The sequence below is a fragment of the Hetaerina americana genome, unplaced genomic scaffold (assembly GCF_022747635.1).
Source record: "Hetaerina americana unplaced genomic scaffold, ioHetAmer1.1.p SCAF_10, whole genome shotgun sequence".
Classification (NCBI taxonomy): domain Eukaryota; kingdom Metazoa; phylum Arthropoda; class Insecta; order Odonata; family Calopterygidae; genus Hetaerina; species Hetaerina americana.
The window spans coordinates 29,273,480-29,297,818 of NW_027286070.1; the positions used below are offsets into that span (position 1 = coordinate 29,273,480).

The window sequence follows — 24,339 nt, forward strand, 5'->3', positions numbered from 1 at the left end:
GCTTCAAAAACTCTTCCTATAGATATTATTTTTACTGGAGAAATTTCTGTAATAAATGAGTGAGAATGTGTACATCATTTTTGTATCTAATTTTACAAAAGGATGATGCAACTTTATGATTTAAAACATTTCGATGTGTTCCCTCATTTGAGAGTTATCAATGTTCAGTGATGCATAAAATGTCATGATTATGATCACCGAGAGATTTTTTTTCCTGAGTCACAATGTTTCAATGCTCTATTTTTAAGTTACATTTATTTAGTTTGCACAATGAACCACTTCACTCGTAATATTCGAATTATACTTGTTTTGAACTGGGATGACCAAAGCATTATTTGGCAGATGGAATTTAACAATGACACCAGAAGACCAAACGGTGATTCTGAAGGTTTTTGAGTCAAAATGGTCTACACTCATTTTAAATGTGACATGAAATTCTCATCAATCTTTTCGCATGAGTCATAGGTAACATTAAAACCGTCTTTAATAATATCAGCCAGTGCATTGAATGTTGACTCCGAGTGTGGATGACCCATGATGGTTTGTAGGAAGCTCTCAACTCTCATTGGACATTCTTTTACATTATCATGCCCATTCCAGAATTTCCATTCATGTAGTCAATGTGAATGGCCCTGTAACTACCCCTCCAAAAGTCTCTTCCAGCCATTTCATTTCACTTATACTTTAGATGCCTAACTCCATTCCATGCATCTCTGCCAATTACATTCTCTAAACTCACATATGTCCATCATGACTGGAGATTCCAAGTTCTAACCCAAAGCTACATTAACTGAACATAATTCACTGATGTACCCTCTTGAGTAGTCCCCGCTTAGAGATTCAAACTCAGGAAGTTTAACTCTAGAAATTTTACTGAAGATGATTCCACCTCATATGTTATTTAGTTCAATAAAGGAAAAAGTTAAAATTGGTGAGCTCCTGTTTCTCAGGATGATAACATGGTGATTTCTCATTGCCTTCCATATCACAGAGCTGCAGCAGTTCAAGTAATTTTTACAATGCCTGCGGTAAGTTGAGTGCCCGTACACTGATCACTGAGGTCTCCCCCTTCATTTGTACATAGGGCAGCTGCTGCTCCTCCCTCCAGGTAATTGGTGACCTATTGTTTGACAGCTATCTGCCAAGAGATGGCACATTCATGGGCTTTCCATAATAATTAATAATTGTTACGACATCTTAGCCAGGGAGACTCTTCTAAGCCATCAGAGTTCTGTTACTTAAAGTCAATGACTGCTAATTTATGAAGTATATTCACTTATTTTGCAGCTAATCTTTACATCTAGAGGCCATTCCAACATCCAAAATCTGGTGGATGCACTCACTGTCTTTAAGCTTAACCATGAGATGCCAACCTTTGAATACGTCCATAGATAAGTAACAGCGTTATCGTTCTTCAAAAACTTTTTATATGAGGCATATAAAAAATAATGATCATAATGTACTTATCTTCTAATTGCAGTGCAGAAAGAAAGTAATTATGATCCCATCCAAGTGTTCAACATAAGGTTGGTTTTAATACGAGAGGCTAGAGCTCAACCAGGAATTATTCTTTATTTATGAAATTTATGGATCCAAGATAAAGGAATCAGCTCCTTTCCCAGTGCCAACATTCACTTTTCCATGAAGCTCTTGCAACCTGTAAATCATAACTCTTGGATTTTAGATGGGCATGTCCAAAGGCATGCCCTGGGATTTGAACCTAGGACCACTCTCCCCACTGGGAATTATTTTTCATAAGCTACAATTAATAGAATATACCATACACTGAGATTGATGACTTTTTCCATTCTTTATGATTGATGACTTAGAAAACAATAATCATACATGAGATACTACAGACATATCTTGAGTTCAGTGATGTGTATGGGTATTTATGAAAACATAAAGTAGCACTTTCAGATATTTCCTAGCAGTGATGGACGAATGCATTTCTAACAAACACTCTTTCCAATAAAAATGAAAATATAACACCAGACATATTATTTTCATTTTTAAGGACTATGTATACATATCATATTTTTGCTCACAATGCAAAGACCAAGAAAAGTTCAAACAAAATCTAAGCATACTAGTGACATAAAATGATAATCGTCATTTTATTTAAGCTGCCATAATATTTTAAAATAATTTATTTTGACTACTCTTATTTCATGATAAAAATCTCAAAAACTAACAAAATTTTTCATAAATAAGTAAAGGCATACCATGAACAAAACAATATATACAAAAATAAAAATGAACTGATGAAAATGAATGAAGAAAGCTGAATGCAATGAGGGGAAGGATATTTCCTCCACACAGACACAAATGTCTTTAAGTTACACAATTAGGAAAGGAGGAGGGGTGAGGAGCCATAAGGGATGGGTCGAGCTAGTGGGAATCTCAACTAAACACCACTCACCATTGAACAAACTATATTGTTCTGCAATTTGAGTTTTAAAGGTAAATAACTGTTTAGCATTCCAAAGATGTCAAAAATATACCTACATCATGTAAATTCCCAAAGAAAGGAGAAATATCTTTTGATAACTGACAATACATTTGAAACTTTAAAACAAACTGTTGTCACATGAGCATTTAGAGGATCAGGCATTAGAGGCTTGATTCCATTTTCCTTCAGCATCTTTCTAAGAAGCTTACAGCCAATTAGAGAATGAGTGTACTACACCAATGTGCACATGATACAGTTTATTAACACAATTCCAATCATCCCATCAGAAAGTATAACTTTAAAAATGCTAGGGTTTGCAAATTTCATATTCATACCTCCCGAGGACCTGAAATTTGAAGTTATTTGAAAATGTACATGAAAATTAACTCATTCAACTTAAAGGTGGTGATCCTTTCTACACTCACAAAGTTTTCATTAAAAAATAATGATTTATGAAATAATTATGAAACAATTAAAATAAAAGTAATGGATTTACTAAACATGCCTGCTAAGCAAACAATTTTGGCTTTTGATTGGCATTTGAATACCCTATAACATACAAGTCGTTTCATTACTTAAATGTACATACCTATATACAAATATGAATACATCCTTGGCCATTAAATAATAACAAATAACAATGAGGGATTTTCTTCCATTTAGCTGAATTCATCTGATACACAAGTTCAACAGCACAATTGTCTGTATGCAGTCATTAAAAATATCACATGGAATGTTTATGAACAAGAGTAGAAAATATGCATCAACTTTTCATAATGGCTTCCGTATCACAAAAACCTGAGCGAGATCATCATAGTCATATGTTTTCTTCAAGAATGTGTCAACCAAACGAATCCCTGAGATGTTCTGAAATTAAATTAAAAATATATTTCAATACATACAATAACAAAGATATACCTTGTAAGTGATGGAAATTACACAATAATTCATATTAGCAGAATAATTTGAAGTTTGATATAATTTGCTCAAATATAATACCTATATAATTTCCTACTGTAATTTATTATACTGAAACAGATGCTTCTGGTGGTCAGATTTTAATTAAATAATAACTGCTAAAGTGACAGCAATAAATACTGGGACAGCTATTACTAATGCAGAAATAACTACTGGGCAATGCCTTAACTAGTTTGTGAAGCCTGGGGCAGTTCCTAAGTTTGCTGCCCCTCCCCATATTTTTTAATATTCATTTTTACTCATTACCCTAACCTTGTAACCTGAACACGGTGGTACAACAGAAGAGTCATATCCTTACATGCAACATATTTCATAAGAGCACAATTTAAAGCAAATTATGTAGAATACAATTTTCCCATTCTGTAAAATTTAATTTTAAGTGTCTAGGTGATCAGATTGGGCCTCCAATAAGATCAGTGCACCATGCTAAGAATACAGTTAATCAGGGTAATTAAGACCTGCAGGCAGAAAAACCTCCCTGAATCTGATACAACTTTGGTGCTTACTAGTAATGCTGGAGAGAAGAATAACTAAATTTTAAAAGGAGTCCATAACAGCATCTTACCTGGGAAAAAATTAATTGACTAACTTTCAAAAAAAGGAAATATTAATTTCCTTTTTTTGAAAGTTAGTCAATTTCCCATTTGAAAATTAAGTACGTACAGCTCTTGCGATTGATAACCAGTTATCTCAATCCATATAATTCCACTTGCTTCCTGTACGGCATAATTAATTAAACTGCTGGTAGGTGACATAATTTATTATTTCCATTGGATTTACAGTGAAACACTATACATGAAGTGATTATACTCTTTTGCCTCGGAGGAAATTTCATCACTGCACCCAAGCTGGTAAAACAAAATGATTTATAGTACTATCATTCCTACAAGTGTGTAGGCAGCCACTGGTGTACAGAGAATTGAGGCAAGGTAAAAACGTTTATTATACTGGCATTCAATGGCTAGAAGAAACTTGAGCTGCAATTTTTTACATTGCTCTTAAAGACTTGACTCCCTGACAACCACTGAATGGCAACATAATGATTATTTTCATCTTCATGTAATTCTTAGCGTGTCAGTGACTGTCTACAGAATATTGAAAATAATTGTGCATAGAAGTGCACAAAATGTGAAGCTTTTACGTTTATCTAAATACATACTTATGACTACGCAAAGAATAAACTTACCTGCAATCCAGGAGAGGTTGGAACTAAAGAGAGAGACAGTGTTATGGAGGAACCAGGCTGGAGCAGGCCAAGGTTTCGTCCAGACACAGATGTCCACATGAGACCCATTGAGACAGAGGAGGGACTTGAGGTCACAGGCAGGGGTGGGGGTGGGGGAGGGATAGGAGGTCCTGGCAAGGGATAGGCAGGTGTAACTTGAAGGTTGCCTGAGTTGGTTCTCCTGTGCATCCCATTTGGAACAGGGGTTGGGGAGGTTGGTGCCACTTCAAGGCCCAACACTAGCTCCATTGTCCTATCACTGAAAAGAAATAGTTAATTAATGATCTTAAAAGCTAATTAAATAGTTACATACCATAAAAATCATATATGCAATAAAAATAAAATGTGTAGTACATTTTTGGCACACACAACTATATTATTAGTAATAAAATCCAGTCATTAATTTCAGTCTCAAAAATCAGGGCACCCGCTGTTAGCAGGTAGGCATATTAACTAGGGAACTAACCATGATAAAACACCTGTAGTGCAGGATCATGACTCCTGCTCAAAAAAAAAACCCCTGGCATTCAACTACATCATTAACTCAACTCCCTTAAAGAGAGGAACAACTATGCAAGACCTAAGCATTTTAACCGGCCATAAACTAAATTACTCCGACCACATTCAGACTAAAAAATAAAGCAACATCCCTAATGGGTCTTCTTTAGCGCCTCACAGAAATTAAAGATCCAATAGCACTCCATTCATACTTCTCAACTATTGTCGTTCCCATAGTACCATATTGCTCCCCAATTTAATGCACCTCAGCCCAAACTAATCTAAATCGTATCTCTCACTTCTTTGCCAAAGTAGTCAAACACCGAATCCCACATTTCCGCAATATGCCCTCAAAAGCTGTTCTGTCTTCTTTATACATTTCTAGCCCCCAAAACGGCTGACTTAAAGCTAATTTAAAACTCTTCCACAACACCCTAAACTAGACTATTGATTGGCCTGAACTGATCTCTCTCTTCAACTTCAGGATACCAACTCGATCCACCTGCACCCACTTCCTACTCCATCTTTCTATTCCGAGGATATCTCTCACAAAGCACTCACCTTTATTTCACCTCTCCTCCCAACTAAATTCACTCCCTCACACTGTCTACCCTTTTTATTCATCATGTAACAATTTCACTACCCAAGCTTTATCCTACCACTCAACAAATTAAATATTTCCCCTGCTTGTGTTCGGTTCCTGTTGTTTATTGTTATGCTATTGTGTATTTTGTCCTCTTTCATGTTTTTGCTATATTTTTCACAGTAAATTGGTGCTACTTCTGTACATGAATAATTTTTTAAAAATAAATGAATAAATTGCCAGGTTTCAGGGCCAGCTTTTTCTAAAAATTCTAAGGTTGTGAGTTTCAGGAAAGGCTTTATCCATGCTCCTATATGGCTCATTTAGTATGAGATAAAACTAATTTCACTATATGAAATTAGGGTTTTCAATAAATATTACTATGATGGAAAGTCCTACTTATAGCCTGTGGGTTGTAATGAGCTAGATGAAAATTTTTGTGCCCTCATAGTAACAGACTACCATAGCTATTTTATGGCGATCCTATTCTTCCAATAGGTTAAATGAGTCATTCCCATAGAATTCCAAGATTCTACTGTGTCCTTTAAGAACTAAATCCCTTCCCTGGGGTAGCTTTTTACTGAATGACTCAACACTAATGATTTCTGTATGCATGAAGAAACTTAAGGCATGAGTTGTCCAAAGAAGTTCCCAAGTTTTTACACTAGAGTACACTCACCAAGTGTTGACTACTTTGCAGACCATTGTGAAAGGTTCTTCCAAGAACACTATATTTGGTAGCTCTTGAACCAGTAATCTAATATCTCCATAGTTAGGTGCCTGTAAGAAAATTACATCTCAGTCATTCATCCCCATGGACAAAAATGCAAGCAAATATGGAGGCCCAATTAGCAATCAAAGAAATAAATATACCAAATGAATAGCATGAGGATACTTTGAACATAATAGCTTTTTTATTTATAGTAAAGCCATATGTTCAGACTTATGTTTGATTCACAACCATATCATATCCTGATTAATATTAAATTTTCCACTCAATGAGTATTTATTGTCTCAGTTTGGTTCACTCCTAATTGGAATACACAAATGAATGCTGCTAATATATTTAAAAGATATTTTTTCAAAGGTTGGGAACATAGAAAAAATAAAAGCTCAAACTTAAGGAGCACATGATGTAAAGCCTTAATGATTAAGGCAATCACAAGTTGGCATTTCGTGAACCAAGTATGACAGCATAATTGTTGCATCACACAAGAGCTTGTTTTAATTTTTAATGAAGATTTCACTGCCAATTTTAATTGAGATATGCTTCTATTCTGCATATTATACCTCCTCCTTGACCCTATCCATTTTGGATATTGGCTATTGGCATAATAATTCTAACTTTATTGATTGTCACTTGAAAAAGTTGCACAATAGATAAGGAAAGCCATTCCTTAGTTTTGCAGCCATGGCATTATTCATCTACCTGGGCCTCTTCTCATGTATTCTTTACCCTGAAGATTGAGCTGCAGCAGGTCAAATTGGTGTTTTTTGCAGTTCATGTGCCCCAGGTATTCAAGTTTTCTACACTTAATATTTATCAGGATTTCCCAACCTTTCTTCACTATGCATAAGACGTCTGATTTATAATATGTTCAACCCAATTGATTTTTAACATTCGCCCACAGCAATGAATTTGCAATCCCTTGAGTTTCTTCATTGATGCTTTGACAAATTCCAAAGAAACTGCGGGAGATGCCGCAACAGTAACTTTTAACGGAGTCATCCGCTAATGTGCATTTCAATGCAACAATTTCAGAGCGTAAAAATCATTCGCCTTGACTGGGACTCGAACCCAGATCCCTCAATATCCGGTCGAGTGCTTTAGCCACTTAAGCTACCGAGCCTCGGTAGCTTAAGTGGCTAAAGCACTCGACCGGATATTGAGGGATCTGGGTTCGAGTCCCAGTCAAGGCGAATGATTTTTACGCTCTGAAATTGTTGCATTGATGCTTTGACTAATGCCTATATAATTTTTAATATATCAATTTAGTTTGCATAAATGTGACTTTGGGCCAAAGAAATATTATTTTCTCATAAGGTGTGCAATACATACAACATATATATGCTAGTGCATTTAGACACTAGTTAATCTATACAAATTACCTCATTTCCTAGCAGATAAGATACACTGTGATTTTTCAGGTTAGATTTTGTGAAAAGATACTTTGATAGACAGAAAAGAATCAAAGTATTTCAATGTTAACACTCAATATGAAGAAAATGGAATTGTTGGATTAAAAAAATAGCAGCTATATCAATGTTTGTTCATAGTAAAATCCCAGAAAATTGTCATCACTCCTGCTAAATCATTGCTGCAGTTATTTTCACGATGAATGCTACTTTCCTCATACACAATGTCATCTTCACTTCCATCTAGCAGATGGCTAATTTTAAATTTAAAAAAAGACATTTAGATAGTCTCATTTTCTTTTTAAACAATCACAAACACTATATATTAATGGCTGCTTCATTTTTCCTGCCAGTGTGATGTCATGCATTGGTAACTAATAACCTTTCTTTCATATTCATGGGGCAGTTTTTGTGTTATTGTAGCTCTGGTTTCAATGCACAGATCATTTCTCTACACAAATCTCTAGCATCATGACGTTGTCCCAAACAAATAAGCAACAGACATAACTAATACTTATTTTCTTACTTCAATTAAAATCATTTTTGTTGAAGCAGTACTCCTATTCTTTTTATGATTTATTATACAGTTCTTAACATGTTCTCCAAGCTTTGGCCAATCAAGAGCACATGAATGTCAAGTTTTTTTACCCATAACTGTCTTCACTAAATCCACCTTCTGTTTCCTTTATCTTCTCAGTTTGGAGGTGGGCCAAAAAATAATTCATAACTTTAAGTTAAAACAAAATACTGAAAGTCGATCTTCTCCCTTATAATACAAGGGAAATAAGAAATGTTCTTACCTACGTGAAACTTTTTTATTTTTCAATAGTCTCCCTATGCAGTAATTGACTTGGCCCAGCGATGTTCCAATGTCTTGCTCTCATCTCAACAATTAGATTCCTCCAGACCTGCCTAAGAACTAACAGCCAAAATAGATGTCTACTTTGGCTGTTAGTTCTTTGTTTGAAGAGAATCTTCATCCACTCAGCAAAATTTTGAGCTTGGAGAAGAGATAGAAATCTGATGGAGCCAAATCTGGTGATTAAGTAAGGAGTGGCAACAATTTGTATCTTAGCTCACGTATTTTTACCATGACAACAACACGTGTGTGGGCGTGCATTGTCTTGATGAAAGATGACTTTCTTCCTTTTTGCATGCATCTTTCGCTGTGTTGGTCCAGGAGGTTAGCATAGTGCTATTCAGTAATTGTTTGACCAGTGGAAAGATAATCTATCAGCAGAATCCCTTTCGCATCCCATAAAACTGAAGCCATCGCCTTTCGAAACAACTATATTGCCTTTGCTTTCTTTGGTGAAGGTGAAACAATATGTTTCCACAGCTCTGACTACTCTATTGTCTCTCGGGTATAGTAGTGGACCCAAGTTTCATCTGTGGTCACAAACCGACACAGAAAATCTTGTTGGTTGCTCTAAAAATGGGTCAAACATCATGCAGAAATTTCATTTCTGATGCATTTGTGATCCTACATCAAGAGTCGCCAGAGAGGTATCTGCACCCCAGATCTCTTCCCAGAGCACTGACACATTATGTTTACCCATAAAGATTGCATATAACTATGTCCGAAACCCATTGCACTAGCACTAACATCTGGTAGTGACTCCAAGGACCTTTCTAACTACCCTCGTACCATGACGCTATAATGATTTTTACGTTTTCTGCAATGCTTACCTTCTGCAATTATTTTTATATCATAAAAATATGTTTTAAAAACAACTATTTTCTATGCCTTCATGACACTCTCATACTATATTAGCACAACACATATCAGTTACACTGCAACACCATAAGAGAGATGTATCTAAACGCGCTACATTGTATACATTTAAGATTTATTAAAAATTTTTTTAAGGAAATATTGACACACTTATTGATTACTACTGGTTCAAAACAGTGATATTAATAAAATTTGTAAAAAAGGCAACCATATTCTATGCCTGATGCAGAAAAAAATATTCAATAGTTAGTATTTTTTCAGCAAATCAGCTTTCATCTAATAGGTAGAATTTACACCTGTATACCCTCAGCCCATAAGACTCGGGCTGATTTTGGCACATATTTTCAAGTTAAAAGGGGCACCATACATGCCAGGAAATTTGGTATTTCTTATGCTTCGGATTGAAACTAGATGGATTGTCTGGAATGAGGGTAGATGAATAAACTTCCTAATAAAAATATTGGCCACAGCAATACTAATAAAATATTTTCCAATGAAAAAGAAGGAAAGTTTCTCCATCACACCCATGGTATGGAAATCACTAATCTAGTATCACTTAGGTCCTGGTGATACTGGATGAAAGATGCAAGACTATTAGTTTTAAGCAAAAATAGCGGTTATCCCAAATGCACACTATTGTCTCAAAATTATTTCTTGACCAGCCAGCTATTTCCAAAAACAAAAGGCTTCTATTTTTTGTGTATATGACAGCTACCTATAATAAGGTCACTTTTCCGAATTGTTTTTTGACAATAATCCTCCAGCTAATGCAATTAGCATGTAAAATGCTTATAACCTTATAATAAGTAATATAACACTTCAATATCATTTAAAATGAAAAGTCAAAGCTAAGGAAAATTCTCCGCTCTTGGGTTAGAAGCATTTACCATAGTTTCAAGAACTTCATTGAATATTTTGATATTATTACACTCAACAGAACCTGGCTAAATAAGCACCTTACACAATGAGTAAAATTGTTTTGGGTAAATAGTATTCTGCTTTATGAGACAGATTTAAGAATCAGTTATGCTTTCCATGTGAAGTCCTACCGTATTTATATAAAAAAAATAAGTGTTCTGATACACTCCTTCAAAAAAGTAAACTAGCCATTAACTTTGGCTGCATCTCAGATGAAATAACAAGTCAGCGAGATTTTCTTACCACCCTTTGAAGAGGGCAAGTTTGAAGATGTCCTCGTTCTCCAAGATTGGAACGCCAAATAATGTCCAACTTCCCTACATTTGTTGCTCCAGCAAGAAGTCGAGGATCTGCCCTTAGCTCAGGGGTGGGTGCCAGACAATAAAGGTATTGCCTTCCAGATCCAGAAGGTACTGCACCAGAGCTCCCAACAGAACCAAAAACAGATTTTCCATCAGTCGTTGTGTTCAGCGCAGTCACTGTGTAGAGAGAAAATTTAGACCAATGTAGACATGTTACCCTTGGAACATGAACAAATAAACTGAAAAATAAACTTCCACTGAGATGAAAATGATTGTTTATTTAAACCCAATAAAACTGAAATAAGTTTTATGGAGTCAGTAATAACCTCTTCTTTGAAAATGATGAAATTATTTTTTAAAAAATTAACGTCACACAAACAATGAAGACTAAGTAGTAATATCATTACCCTGTTTCCAAGTTTCTACCGAAGGTTTCTTGACTATGTGAACACAAATCCACCCAAGAGACAAACTTCCATAATACTAATATTTTCTGTTTTTCCTCGGGCAATTTCTAAGTGTTCCTTTATGATCAAATTAAATATATGAATGCTGAGGTTTGGTTATCAAAATTTATTCAAACAATGAAAACACTAAAAATACTTCACATACCAGTAAACAGATGTGATGATTCCAAGGAAACTTTTTCAAGACAAATGGGCCCAGAGGTGATGTTGTGGACTTGAGCCTCAAGGTAAACTTCATCAGACTGGAAAAAACCAACAAGCACTATACCTTAGGAGTGATAGTCATTTGCTTTGCAACATATCAAAAATCATGACACATTAAGTAATGGCAAAGAACTTGACTTCATTTTGGTATCTAAAATTGCAATCACCAACCAAAGAACACAAAATATTGATAATTCTCCTTCAATTTTCAAATTAAATATTTAATAGAGATAATTTTAAACCAGCCTTTACGCATAGAGATGTCTAAAATTGGTAGACTCATTTGTTTAAAGAGTTTTCATGTCCACAATAAAACTTTAAAAAGTTTTCTACTGGCAACAGCAAAACTACCTAATTACAATTACTGCTATCCCATAAGCTATTTACTGCTGACTGACTGGCCAAAATATCTACTACAACACTAATTATAATTGGTTATTATACTGGGTAATAATAACATTGAATCTCAAGTTCAAATCAAAGTACAAATACAAGTAGATGCACATGTGATTATAACTAAATTTTCTCAAGCAAATATTTAAGGAGTAACTAATTTAAATATATAAATAGTAATAAAATATGTAACTAAAATTCTTATTTAAATTTATCCTATTATAACTTGTATTTTTAAATGACTTTTATACATTGCACCCACTTTGGGGTCAGTGCATCCCTCTTTCTTCAAACTTCATTGTGTATATGCAGTTCTCTTTCACTCACAGCAAATAAACATTGGAAGAATTTCCAGTTTCCATGAGTAAATACTTTTTCATCTACTTTTCCAAGGTAGAATTTTCATGAGCAATGAAAATTCTGGGGTGACACTGCCAGAAGAGTTCTTATGTACAGTACTCTCATTACAGTAAGATTTTACAAATAAACTGAGAATAGCATTATCATAGTGTCAAAGAATTACCCAATGGTGACAGAACAATTATGGGAAACACTTGTGTTGGCTATCACTGCACTTTTGCTGGTTTTAGAATTTTCAAAATTACAACTATTGTTTCAAACTTTACAAATGTAAATAAGAGCTAAGAAAGATTTTCTACTTAATATTATTTCTCAGCTTCTGGTAATGCCACAATTAATATGAGGTAAATTCTGAGAATGTACCTTGGATAATATTTACAAACAGATTGCGAGAAGCTATGTGATAGGGATTTATTTTGACACATTAACTTTTAAAAATATATCTTTGATGACTTTAAATAGAAACATATTTATATTAATATTTCAATTACAAGCCATTATAAGAGCCTGTCATAAGCAATACCGTATCATAATTGGTATCTTCAGCAATGATTAAACATTAATAAAAGCATAAGGGGCTAGCAAGAGGGTGTTTGCAGAATAACATGCCCAAGGCTAAGAAACATGAGCGGAATTAAATTTTCTTGGAGAGAAATACACAAGCAACAGAAAATTTCTTTCTGAAAAAGATTGCAATAGAGGAGATATTAAAGGGGCAGCTAGAAAAACACTAAACTCTGGCAACTACTAAAAATTACACAAACTATAAACTAAAGATGTATGAACATATGATAAAACTATTACAAAAGAATTAAACTTACCAAATGACTCCTTTATAAAATTATCACTATCAATTATTTGATGAACCCTTTTTTGGGGGATAATATTTCAGACTGTTAATTTTCAAAATGAGTAAGTACATAACAAAAATGTTGAATCAGATGCATCGGTAAATATAGCATAAACCCTAAGAAAATCGTTTAAAATTTAAGACACAGAAATTTGTAATTTTACAAATTCCACAGTTGGCTACCATAAGCCATTCATGGACATCAATACTTCAAAGTTGACATGATTTGAGACATCAAGTTAAGACCAAGTTTAGTTAAAAACAGAAAATACAGTCCAAATACATATGACATTCTAGGCCCTTAAGGTAAATTTTATCTAGATTTTGAAGGCACATGATATCATATTAAATCAAACTTAGAGAAAACATATATGTGTAATTCATGCAATGTTCTCTTTAAAACTAGCTATTGTAAAGGTATAGTTCTAAAATATGATGAAGGTGAAGGTGTTATTCTATTCCTTATCAATTTGACCTCACACTGAAAATATAGCAAGCAATAGATAACAATCTAAAAGAACAATGATGCTATAATTAGCCAATTATGTACAAAGAAAATCTGCATGGTTAATGAAAAGCAGCAATGAAATTTCAGATTCACATAATCACAATATAAAACTCTGAAATGGATACTCCAAAAGGAATGTCACTCATTGCTAAATTACACATGAAAAATGGTATCAAATATGCAATTTTATTCGCAGCACTGAGAAAATAATTAGTCCACCATAACAAGAGTAGGTCAGACATTAGTGACTAAATTACAGAGAGAGATTATTGAATGGATTGAATAGATTAACAAATTAATACATTTATTTCCTAAATTGTCCAAACATTCCCAACAAATGTCCTTTCAGTTCCTCGTAGAGTCTGTATCAATGAGAGCCAAATCTTGATTTCATTTGCCCAAACCAAATTGTTGATGTATTTGATGTCATCAAATTAAGATCCATGTATCAACAATCCATTTTACCCACATTAAATGAGATAAGGATGTATCACAATAGATGGAGAAAAATTCCAATTCAATTACTTATTTCCACATATTATTCTTTTTCACATTTTAAAATATATTTAATTTCTACGGTGATCCTTTTCCCTATTATGCTGCAATAATTAAGTGGGTCAGGTTTAATGGATTGATTTAATCACAAAAATCACACCTTATATTTACTACTTTTTGGATTCTTATTTAAAAAAGTTGTTACAAATTCGGGACTGAACAGAGTTCTATAAGACCGCGAGAAACATTCACACATGCAATTTTGCACTCCATGTAAATCATACAAAAAATCACAAGGCATAGTCAATTTTATATGTATTCATGCTAAATCATCCAAAACAGTCATTTAAAAGATTACAAATACAATACATGGATTGACATATTATTAACTGATAATATACATATATAATATATGTATGTATGTATATATATATATATATATATATATATATATATATATATATATATATATATATATATATATATATAATATATAAATATGTATATATATATAGAGTCATTACTTCTATATCTTCAGATGAAGACGGATTATTTCCGTCGAAATATCAAGAAATAACGTGTGAGTGTTCTTCTTTTTTTGTGTTTCTATATTGTGTGTTACTGTGTATTATATATATATATATATATATATATATATATATATATATATACACACACACATATATATATATACACACACACACATATATATATATATATATATACACACACACACATATATATATATATATATATTTAACATATACACGTGCACACATTCAAACACGAAAACTCACCAAATGTCAAACACATCAATTCACTCACATGGAAACAGAAGTAAAGAAAAGGGATAGGAAGACATATAAAAGGAGCAAACAGTTGCATAAAACCCCCGCAGATTTCTGTGTACATTACAATTCATTGAAAGCTCAATTGCTAGAGCATCAGCCCAACAAGCCAAAGGTCCATGGTTCACATCCCAATCAAGATAAGTTTTTTTTAAGCTTGCAACCAGCTTGATTCCACCTTCCCCACCATTCCTGTGTTCATCTTCTATAAGTGTTCCTATCCCTTTTCCTTATATCTATTTCTATGGGAAATAATATATATGTAAATATATTTCTTTATCACAACTGGACCTCGAACACCGTAGCCCACATACATAACTACATACCACTGCCTACATATGTAACCATATGCTGTGGCCCACATATATAACCACATACCACAGCCTATTCCTGGGAAACCATCACAGGAAAAGGAACTGGCCCCCTACCCTGATATGTGAATTTCACACGCGTCAGGCTTAGTACTAATTGAAATCTACTATCACCTACCAAAACCAATAAAATCAGAGAAGGCTGTGGAAATAGATAACATCCATACAGAATTACTCTAAAATTTTTAAACCAGAATATATTTCTATTGTAAAGACAACACAAAATGGGGAAAATTAATGAACATTTTGCAGAGGATGCAAGTGGACTCGAGAGACAAACAACTTATTTGAAACCTGTACGTTTCAAGACTCTACAGGTGCATATAACAGAGAGTCGGGATGGGCAATGCTAGGAAGGAGAGTAAGACAGGGATGTCCATTATCAAATGTTCTTCTCTAATTCAGAGGAAATGGTAAAAGAGGCATTGCAAGGGCTGGAAAGAAGTAAGTGGAGGGAAAAACTCTTCAAATCAGTCATTTTTGTGGATGATGACACATTAGTTTATCAGCCAGCCAGTCTGTCAGAATCAGTTTGATAGGTAATGAATGAGGATTGAGCTTGAAAATTAAGTTAATGAGATTCTCTAGTTTTAAGAAGCCTAAAATAAACATTGAAGTTAGGGGATATAAAATAGAACAGGTATCTGAGTTCAGCTCTTTAGGAAGTGTTTTAAGGAAAGGTGGGCAGACATAACATTGACACATGTAGACATTTAAAAAAAATTGCATTATATTTGTAAGCATTCATGAAAAGAGGAGTTGATGACAGGCCCCTCGGGTAAAGACTAAAAGGAAAGACTATTGAAAACTTTAATATGAATCATAATTTTGCTGGGAATGGAAGATTTGGTATTTTAGATGAAGGTGTGAAAAAGAATGAGTATAATCAAATGGGCAGGTCGGAAAACCGACAATGAAGGGGAAGAGAAACAGCCAGAAACTAACAACCAGGCATGGTTGGGGAAGAGAAACAGCTGTTGGGAGAAATTCAAAGAAGGCAGGATAAGTGAATGAAGGAAATTCGAGAGACAATAGGATACTGAAAGAAGTACTAGAGGAGTGATTGCTGGGAAATTGAGGTAGAGAGGAGAATAAATTGAGCATTTTGGGTGGAATTAAGGGAGGTAGGAAGTATGCGGACCTAAAGAATTAGAAATTTTAATAAGTCATATGGAGTTAAAAGATTTTCTGTCATATTAGTTAGGTCTTATAAATACAGGAATGTGTTGTGCCAGAGTCTACCCTAAGAAAAACCAACCCTATGTTGGTAGTCAACTGAAAATTACACTAATAATGTCCATCCCCTTACTGTTTCTTTCATTTTTTATCTATCTCTGTACAGGAAAACTTCTTTGCTGGTAGAGAGAGCCACTTGTCTGAACATACTTAGTCAAATCCACATTTCACTTTGAGTAAAAGATTAACTGAGATCAAATACTATAGATAGAGAAACAAATATTCAATACTATGTACATACAAATACGACACACACTTGTTAGAACAATTTGTGTAACCTGAAGGAGATGATTGAAGTGGTACACAGAACTCATGCAGGAATTGAAGTATTAAGAGATAAAATTTTTAGTTTACTCACTTATGCAATTTCTAAGAAAATAATTTTGCACATTTCTTTAGGAAGAGAATAAAATATAACTCACAAAAAAATAAGGAAACAGCTCTAAAGAAATTAAATTCTCTAAAATAAAAATAACACTAGCCAATTGATTGCCATCTGAAATCAAATTTTAAGTTTTTGCATTGTCTTAATTTTCAGGATTCCACGACATTTAAACATTCTTTGAAATGAGTCTTGAAGAATTTTGTCACCATTCGCCCAAGGCCAATCCCACATGCAACAGGGTAGTCAGATATCCATCCAGCACTTCATGATATAACGGGATACCATGCAGCATCTAAGGAAACCAACACACAGCCCTAGAGAGCGAGTATATAATGCCTGACACTGGGAGAAATGTTTTATAGATATACATAGATTAACAACTAGAAGAATCCCAGACATCTTAATCTGATGATAGTAGAGGATACCTTTGGATGCAGATGGTGCTAAGTGTTTGAAGAAGAGTTACCATGGACCCATGGTTTTTATTTGGAGATACTTTTAATGGAACAGCAAATGGCCTTCAGAGATTACAAAATGTCTGTATTTAAACAGACATAGTACAAGGTTGAAGTATTATTTTGTCATGAACACCCACCATGTAGAAGTAGTATGATTTTGAACAGCAGATGTTTTTTTGACTTAGGTTTCTAAATGGAGTTAACTACATATGTATTAGCAAGGGAATTTAGCATTGTTTAACCAGGGAAATCCTTTGTGCTGTGGAAAAAGCAGCACACAAAAAGTGACTATGTGATTATTCCTAAGTCCACCATACATAGGTCAATTTCTCCTCAGTAATTTTCTCTTTACGACTATTTTTTACGCATCCATATTTTAGCAATTTTAATATTTTAAAAATAATTTTGCACAGTTATTATATTAGCAGTAGCCTTGTAGGCTAAGTTTTCAATGGGCCGAGCCATTACAAACATCTGTGCTTCTAAGCCTTGATTAACACGGCATGAAATATCCTAAATCCCAATGTTACATATTACAATATCTCACATATAGGAAAAACAAAATAAATATACTATAGCTGTACATAATAACGTTTTACTTGTAAAAGAAGAAAAATATTTGTGTAAATCATTATGTATGAATTCCACTATGGCCAGCATATACATTTAAATGTATTTTGGCATAATTGCTGAAAATTACAATGTAAATACATTTGCATTATATACACTTAAAGTTTACAGACATTTTCTATCTCATTCCTTCATTGCCTTCAACACCTTTTCAAGTTGTATGTGGTTTTGATTTGAGGTCTTCCAAAGGCCCTTTCTTTTTAAGTCAAAACATGCCAACAACTGAAGAACTTGTGATAATTAAAATCTTTCATGCTGAATAAATAGTACGTTTTAGGAATTGCACTTAGTTACCATCTTCTTAAAGGTATATTTCTCTTACTGTGTTGTCAAATTATGGCAAACCTTGGCTCAGTGCAATCTCCAAAATCTGTTATTCCCACTAGAATGCTAAGAAAACCATTATCATTCTTCCTCGTTTAGCTTGAAGTTGAACAAAAGGCAGGAGTCCTGTGGACTTTTCAAGGATAAGAATAAAACAAAGGCTAAAATAAGAGCAATAGGGTACTCATCTATGAATACATATAAAATAGCATTATAAGCCACATCAAAGAATGTCTCAATCAGTTTGCTGAGCATTTGAAAGATAATACACACAGTATGAACACCGAAAATCACGTTGAAATGATGTATTTTTATTCTCGTTGAAATTTCAACAAGAATAAAGAGAGCTGGTTACATCAATGATATATTTTATTTTTACCATTTTAGCTTTTACCCCAATTCTTCCTTGGGTACATTGTTATTTTACAGATTCACATCCATTACATACTACACAGATTATACATTTGTAAAATAAAAAAAACCATTGTTAATTTAAAAGTCTAGCAGTGTTGACAATGTTCTGAAAGAGACACATTTTAACCTTAACTTATCATGAAAAAATATACTACTTTAAATGCATCAAATTTAAAACTGAAACATTTATAGGCATTGGCAGCATAGATAGTATAGTTCATTTACACACAACTGAGGTTACTCAGAAACATTAATATTATAGCAGTATTAAAACTTTTGTCAATGACTGAATGAAATAATACAATTTTCATTATTGGAACTGAAATTAAAATGGAATTCCAGGAGCATTACCCAAAATTTGAGGAACCAGGTTGGTAATTAAGTATGATAAAAAATTAATTTCAGTTAAGTGTCATAATACATGTCAAGGTTATTCAGAAATATAAAATTTTGATCAAATAACTTCAACTGACTCAACTAAGAGGGTCATCATATGGATAGAAACTATAACTACATCGTTAAGAAGTCATTTCCACAAGTAAACACCAGAAGAAACTATCTATTAAATGATCATGGTTATCCGTCACCATAGGCAGGGCTTGAAAAAAGTATCAATCAACTCACCACTGATATGTGAAAAATTTTAGTTGATGGGAAAAACTTTAGCATTCATTGGCAATTATAAACTTCATAAGCAAGAAAATATATACTCCAGTGATACCTGATTAGCAAGAAACATGACTAAGTTGAGAGCCAGCATAAAATTCTTCAAGCCCTGCCCAGAGATATACTCTGCTTAACTATAACTTCAATTACCTTTTGGAGTAGATTATATTTTTTGAGCTACATTCAATGTAAAAATAATATATTAAGCAATTTTATTCTAATGCTAATAGTAGTAGCCAGAGACAATTAAAGTCTTCATCGTATATCCCTTTTCATGCAATTTTCACAGCTATTCATTTGTTACATCCTATTTTGAATATAAAACTTCATTTACCCTATATTAATGCCCATGTATTATAGGCATATGGCTCTGCAAACAAACCCACTTTTTCAAGACTTCACACACACACAAAAACACACAGGGAACTTGGGCAAACTTACAATGAAGTCCTGCCATGCAGCATGCACGCCAGCATCAATGTTCATGCAGTGAAGAAGAAAGTGGGGGCCAAGGGAAAGGGAGAGGGGAAAGAGAGAGAGAGAGAGAGAGAGAGAGAAAGAGAGACAAAAGAGTGAGATATAAAATTTAACAATTCAACACCAACTGAATGCTCAACAAACACCAGCATCAACTGTAAAGTCAGAGAATATTATTCCATGTTAATTTCCTCCCACCAGCTTAGTCTACATGTTTTTCTAAGAGCAACTTTCAAAGTATTAATAAAAACCACAATCCATTATGTCAACAACTGCCTACATAAAAATTTTTCCATGCTAACGTGGTCATTTACAAAAGGTCTTACAACTTACTTGAGCACTGTCAATTGTAATCCATTGGATTTCTTTTGACGATGCATTCAGGTTGATGAGTACTTTATGAGAAAGCATAGCGGGTATAATTTTACATCCATAATTTAGATATTACCCGATGAATCATAAATGTATAATAATATCATGTGTTAATAATAATAATATGATCATTAATACACCAAAGATATTTTATCAATATTGGGTGCACAAATACATTTATACACAATTCTTTTTATCAAAAAAACAATAAAATATGTCAACTGTTGATTGTCAGTAAAATTCCAACTACTCCATTCACCATCTGATCACAATTCCACAAATGGAAGCTGTGACCCCTAAATTGACTCTTTAAGCTCATGACTGTCGAAAAATGACACAAGTTAGAGGGGGTAAAAATTTACAAGGTGGATGGCAATAAAAAAATCATAAAAACCAGCACGGAACAACAGTAAGAACACGACTGATTTAGCATGGTTAACAGTAGTATTAGTAGCTTCAACCCTTTTTCTTTACTGCATCTCTCATTGTAAATTTTTGTCCTTTAAAGAACATACCACAGCAGCATTATCAACAGTCGGCCAGAGTATTTAATGCAACTTCCTCTAGAAATACAATTGGATAGTAGATCCATATTTGATTGACAATACAGCAACCTTTGTTAAGAAAATGAAATGTGCCAATCTTACGCAGCTAGATTGAGATTGAAATAAGCATATCTAAAAACAAAATTAACTTCTTGTTATATTAGGCATATCATCTGTAAAAGGATAAAAAAATTCAAACTTAACTGTACTTGTTTGTGAATCAATGAACTTAATAGGAATCCAATTTTCTATCAACAAAAAAATTACAATTAAACTGAAAAATTACAGAGCAGAAACATACTGCAGAATATTGGCAATAATATGTATCCTTACTGACCTACAAAATAGTAAAATAACAAAATAATTTTTTAAAGTTTTGTAAAATCTAATGAATAATTACATTTAATTCAAGAAGGGTACCTGATAAATTGGATACTGCATACCTAACATACCTGTTTCCACTTATCTTTAATCGCACATCTCCAATAATGGCACTCACTCAAAAAACCATTAAAAATTGCACACAGTAAAAACTCTTGACATGCAGAAGAACACAAACTAAGTTTAAATAAAAAATGACCCTTCTTATTTTGTTATTGTCTTAGAGCATCTCACCCAAAATGTGTAAAAAAAGTACATCAAAACCAAAAGTTTCAATAATATATCAACTTATTATAAGCACTATAGAAAACCCATTTCTCTTCCAAGTGAATTCCACATTGAAATGGGCTATGAAAATTTTAAATGTCTAATTATGAGTATTTAAGGGTCAAGACTTGAAAAAAATCCACCTGAGACAGGAGTTTTCAGCATTAAGGTTAAGTATTTCATTTTAAACTCACTAACTTAAATTTTACAAACAGTTTAGCACATTTCTCAGCAACTCTAATTATAAGATAGTATATTCCAGCTACTGTATACATTAGAATTCAGCTTTGACTGTTTTGACTATCTTGGCACAAATCAAGTGATATTTCTTTTGATTGTAAATTTATTTTTTATTCCCATCAATAATACTCATACTTCAATCAGTTGATTATAATTTCAGATATTTAATAGATAGACACCTATAGGATGGGTTCTATCAGCCCTTCCTTGGCTCTCAATCACTTGATTGGCCATTTCTCTGATATTAATATTCACATAATATAAATAGAGTCATAATAATAAAAAATACTGATTGATTCTAGCTTTTATAGGCAATTCCTTGGTCATAAATCAGGTAATTTAATAATGCATTGGTTTTAATTTTAAATTTTGAAGTTTTAACAAATGTTTAATCAAGTAATGATCTGTGATCAATCATTGATTAGAGTAGATGAAACTGGTTCTTAGTGATGACATTTTAAAAGATAATATTTTTTAATTACATGCAAGGAATGCTATAAATGGATTATGAGTTCTAATGCTGAGATGACTCACTAGTTATTCTCCACGTCCTAAGTTTAGTGACTAATATAAGACAAGAAATAGCTTCAGTTGACGGCAGTTGATTTTTGACCTGCGATGTAGTCATATTACCAGAAGAATACTTCCAAAGCAAAAAATGGAATGAATGCTGATTTAAGTACGGCAATGTCACTCAATTCCCTCCTCTCTCTTTGGAGTGTCTAATACAGAACTTTTTGATCCATAAATATCAGAATGAAGGAGAATTTAAAAAAATCAAACTTCAGTCTTTGAATTGAGGGGGAGATAAATGCTTATTTTGCATTATGACAACAATTTATGTTGTTTTACCCAATTAATATCGATCAAAAAGTTCCATAGTGTCCTAATCTCACATTGTTAAGTATTTTAAAATTAATTTTGATAAGAGATTAAGTGACTGCTTGTGCATGGCTTTTGCAGAAAACACTACAGTGACTTGTGACTAATGCAGTGGGAAAACTCCATAGGTTACATTAATGTAAAACTATTACCTAGATCAAAAATCAGTCTAATGCAACTACTTGCAATCATATTTCAACAATGAAGTTTTTATGCTATATTTATATATTTACTAAAAAAATATGTCACACTCGACATTAATAATGAATTTAATGCCTTTTTATGTCCTCCTAACCAACACAGTAGTCGCATATCAACTATAACGAGAGTCCACGATTCAGCGGGGTGTAACTGATTGATATGTGACACCAAAAATTGAAACTTTCTATCAAGCCAGTCACATTTTTAAATCTTATAAATCTTGAAGTCGTGAATTCAGCAGAACTACACATAAAATCCCTAATGCAAGGACTTCTTTAGAATAAAAGAATTGTTGAGTTTTATTTATATTATGGCTACCAGTAAAGCAATTTATTGAGATCATTTTATGATGACTGAGTGGAGATTGAGGATTATCTACTTCATAATTATATTGGTAAAGTTTCAAAGCAATCAACAAAGTACTCGGATAAAAGTTCTACCATTCTAAATATTCAGATGGGCAAGGTGTGACACAATACAAGGTACTATTAATTCCTCCTACTATTGACAAACATGAATATGAATATCATGAATATCACCCAAATTTTTGGTATATATAATAAAAAATAGGGGTGATTCATTTTTATGCTAAGAAATGTGATCAGAAAAGTAATCCTTATGGTTTCATGAATGTACTGGATACTTTGAATCAAAATATATATGGTCTCCTCCATTGAAACGCTGCTATGCAATTCTTTTGTGTAAATACCACATTTAAAACAACAGTAATAAGTTTCAAGCATTTATTTAGTTTAAATTTGTAAGACTATGAAATAAATCAAATAGAAAATGTCTTGCTAATCAAAATAACACCTGGGGTAACATTTGCATTTTACTGCAACTAAAAATTTCTCTCTGAATTTAAAATACTAACATATATATTTAACATGAAAATATTAATACAAATGTACAACTTTTACATTTCCCTAAAAAAACTCAATCTTAAAAAATCCAGTTATCTAATGCAGACATTAGCCCGGTCAAATTTGTGATTGATAGTTTCATGCAATACTTCTTTATTTTTATCAAGCAATATAAAACAATAAACAACTGGAACCTGCACATCCTCAGAAAATTCCATTCTACTTCCAAACAAAGTGCAGTTGAAAGGGACTGCAGTTAATCACATACACACATATGTACCCACAAATCTTCCATTTTTTCTGACATTTACATACCATGAGAATACTAGTATAACAGCAATACATCATCTCACCAATACTATAGTGCATAAAACCATCAGTGACATGAAGCCTATACTCAATGCGCACAAAACCCTTCAAACCAAATAGAAAAGTGAAAATAGCATAATGGATGAAGACAAGACCCAAAGAGTATGCAAAATTACTTGCAGTAAGTATCGAATTGTGCACCTTTCCATGTCCTCCATTGTTCTTGTAAATTCCATACCATTCCATTCTTCGTGCAAATGGTGAAACCTCCACATGATAATTGCATGCCACTTCAGGATCAAATTTACCATTAGTGTACTATAGGATGAGCATTAGCTAAAAAATCAGCTAGGAAGCAAAGCTGCA

At 33.2% G+C, this 24,339-nt stretch overlaps 1 protein-coding gene across 1 annotated transcript in view; it reads right to left on the reverse strand.

Annotated features, from left to right (window-relative positions):
- Window positions 1-1,602: 1,602 nt before the first annotated feature.
- Window positions 1,603-24,339, reverse strand: part of LOC139700027 (trafficking protein particle complex subunit 13) — a 42,320-nt gene continuing 19,583 nt past the window's right edge. The window contains exons 6-10 of the mRNA XM_071598465.1: window positions 11,440-11,536; window positions 10,769-11,004; window positions 6,416-6,516; window positions 4,617-4,914; window positions 1,603-3,319 (exon numbers count right to left, since the gene is read on the reverse strand). Of these exons, the coding sequence (XP_071454566.1) occupies window positions 3,224-3,319; window positions 4,617-4,914; window positions 6,416-6,516; window positions 10,769-11,004; window positions 11,440-11,536 (828 nt within the window). The 3' untranslated portion in view covers window positions 1,603-3,223. The remainder of the gene's footprint in view (window positions 3,320-4,616; window positions 4,915-6,415; window positions 6,517-10,768; window positions 11,005-11,439; window positions 11,537-24,339) is intronic.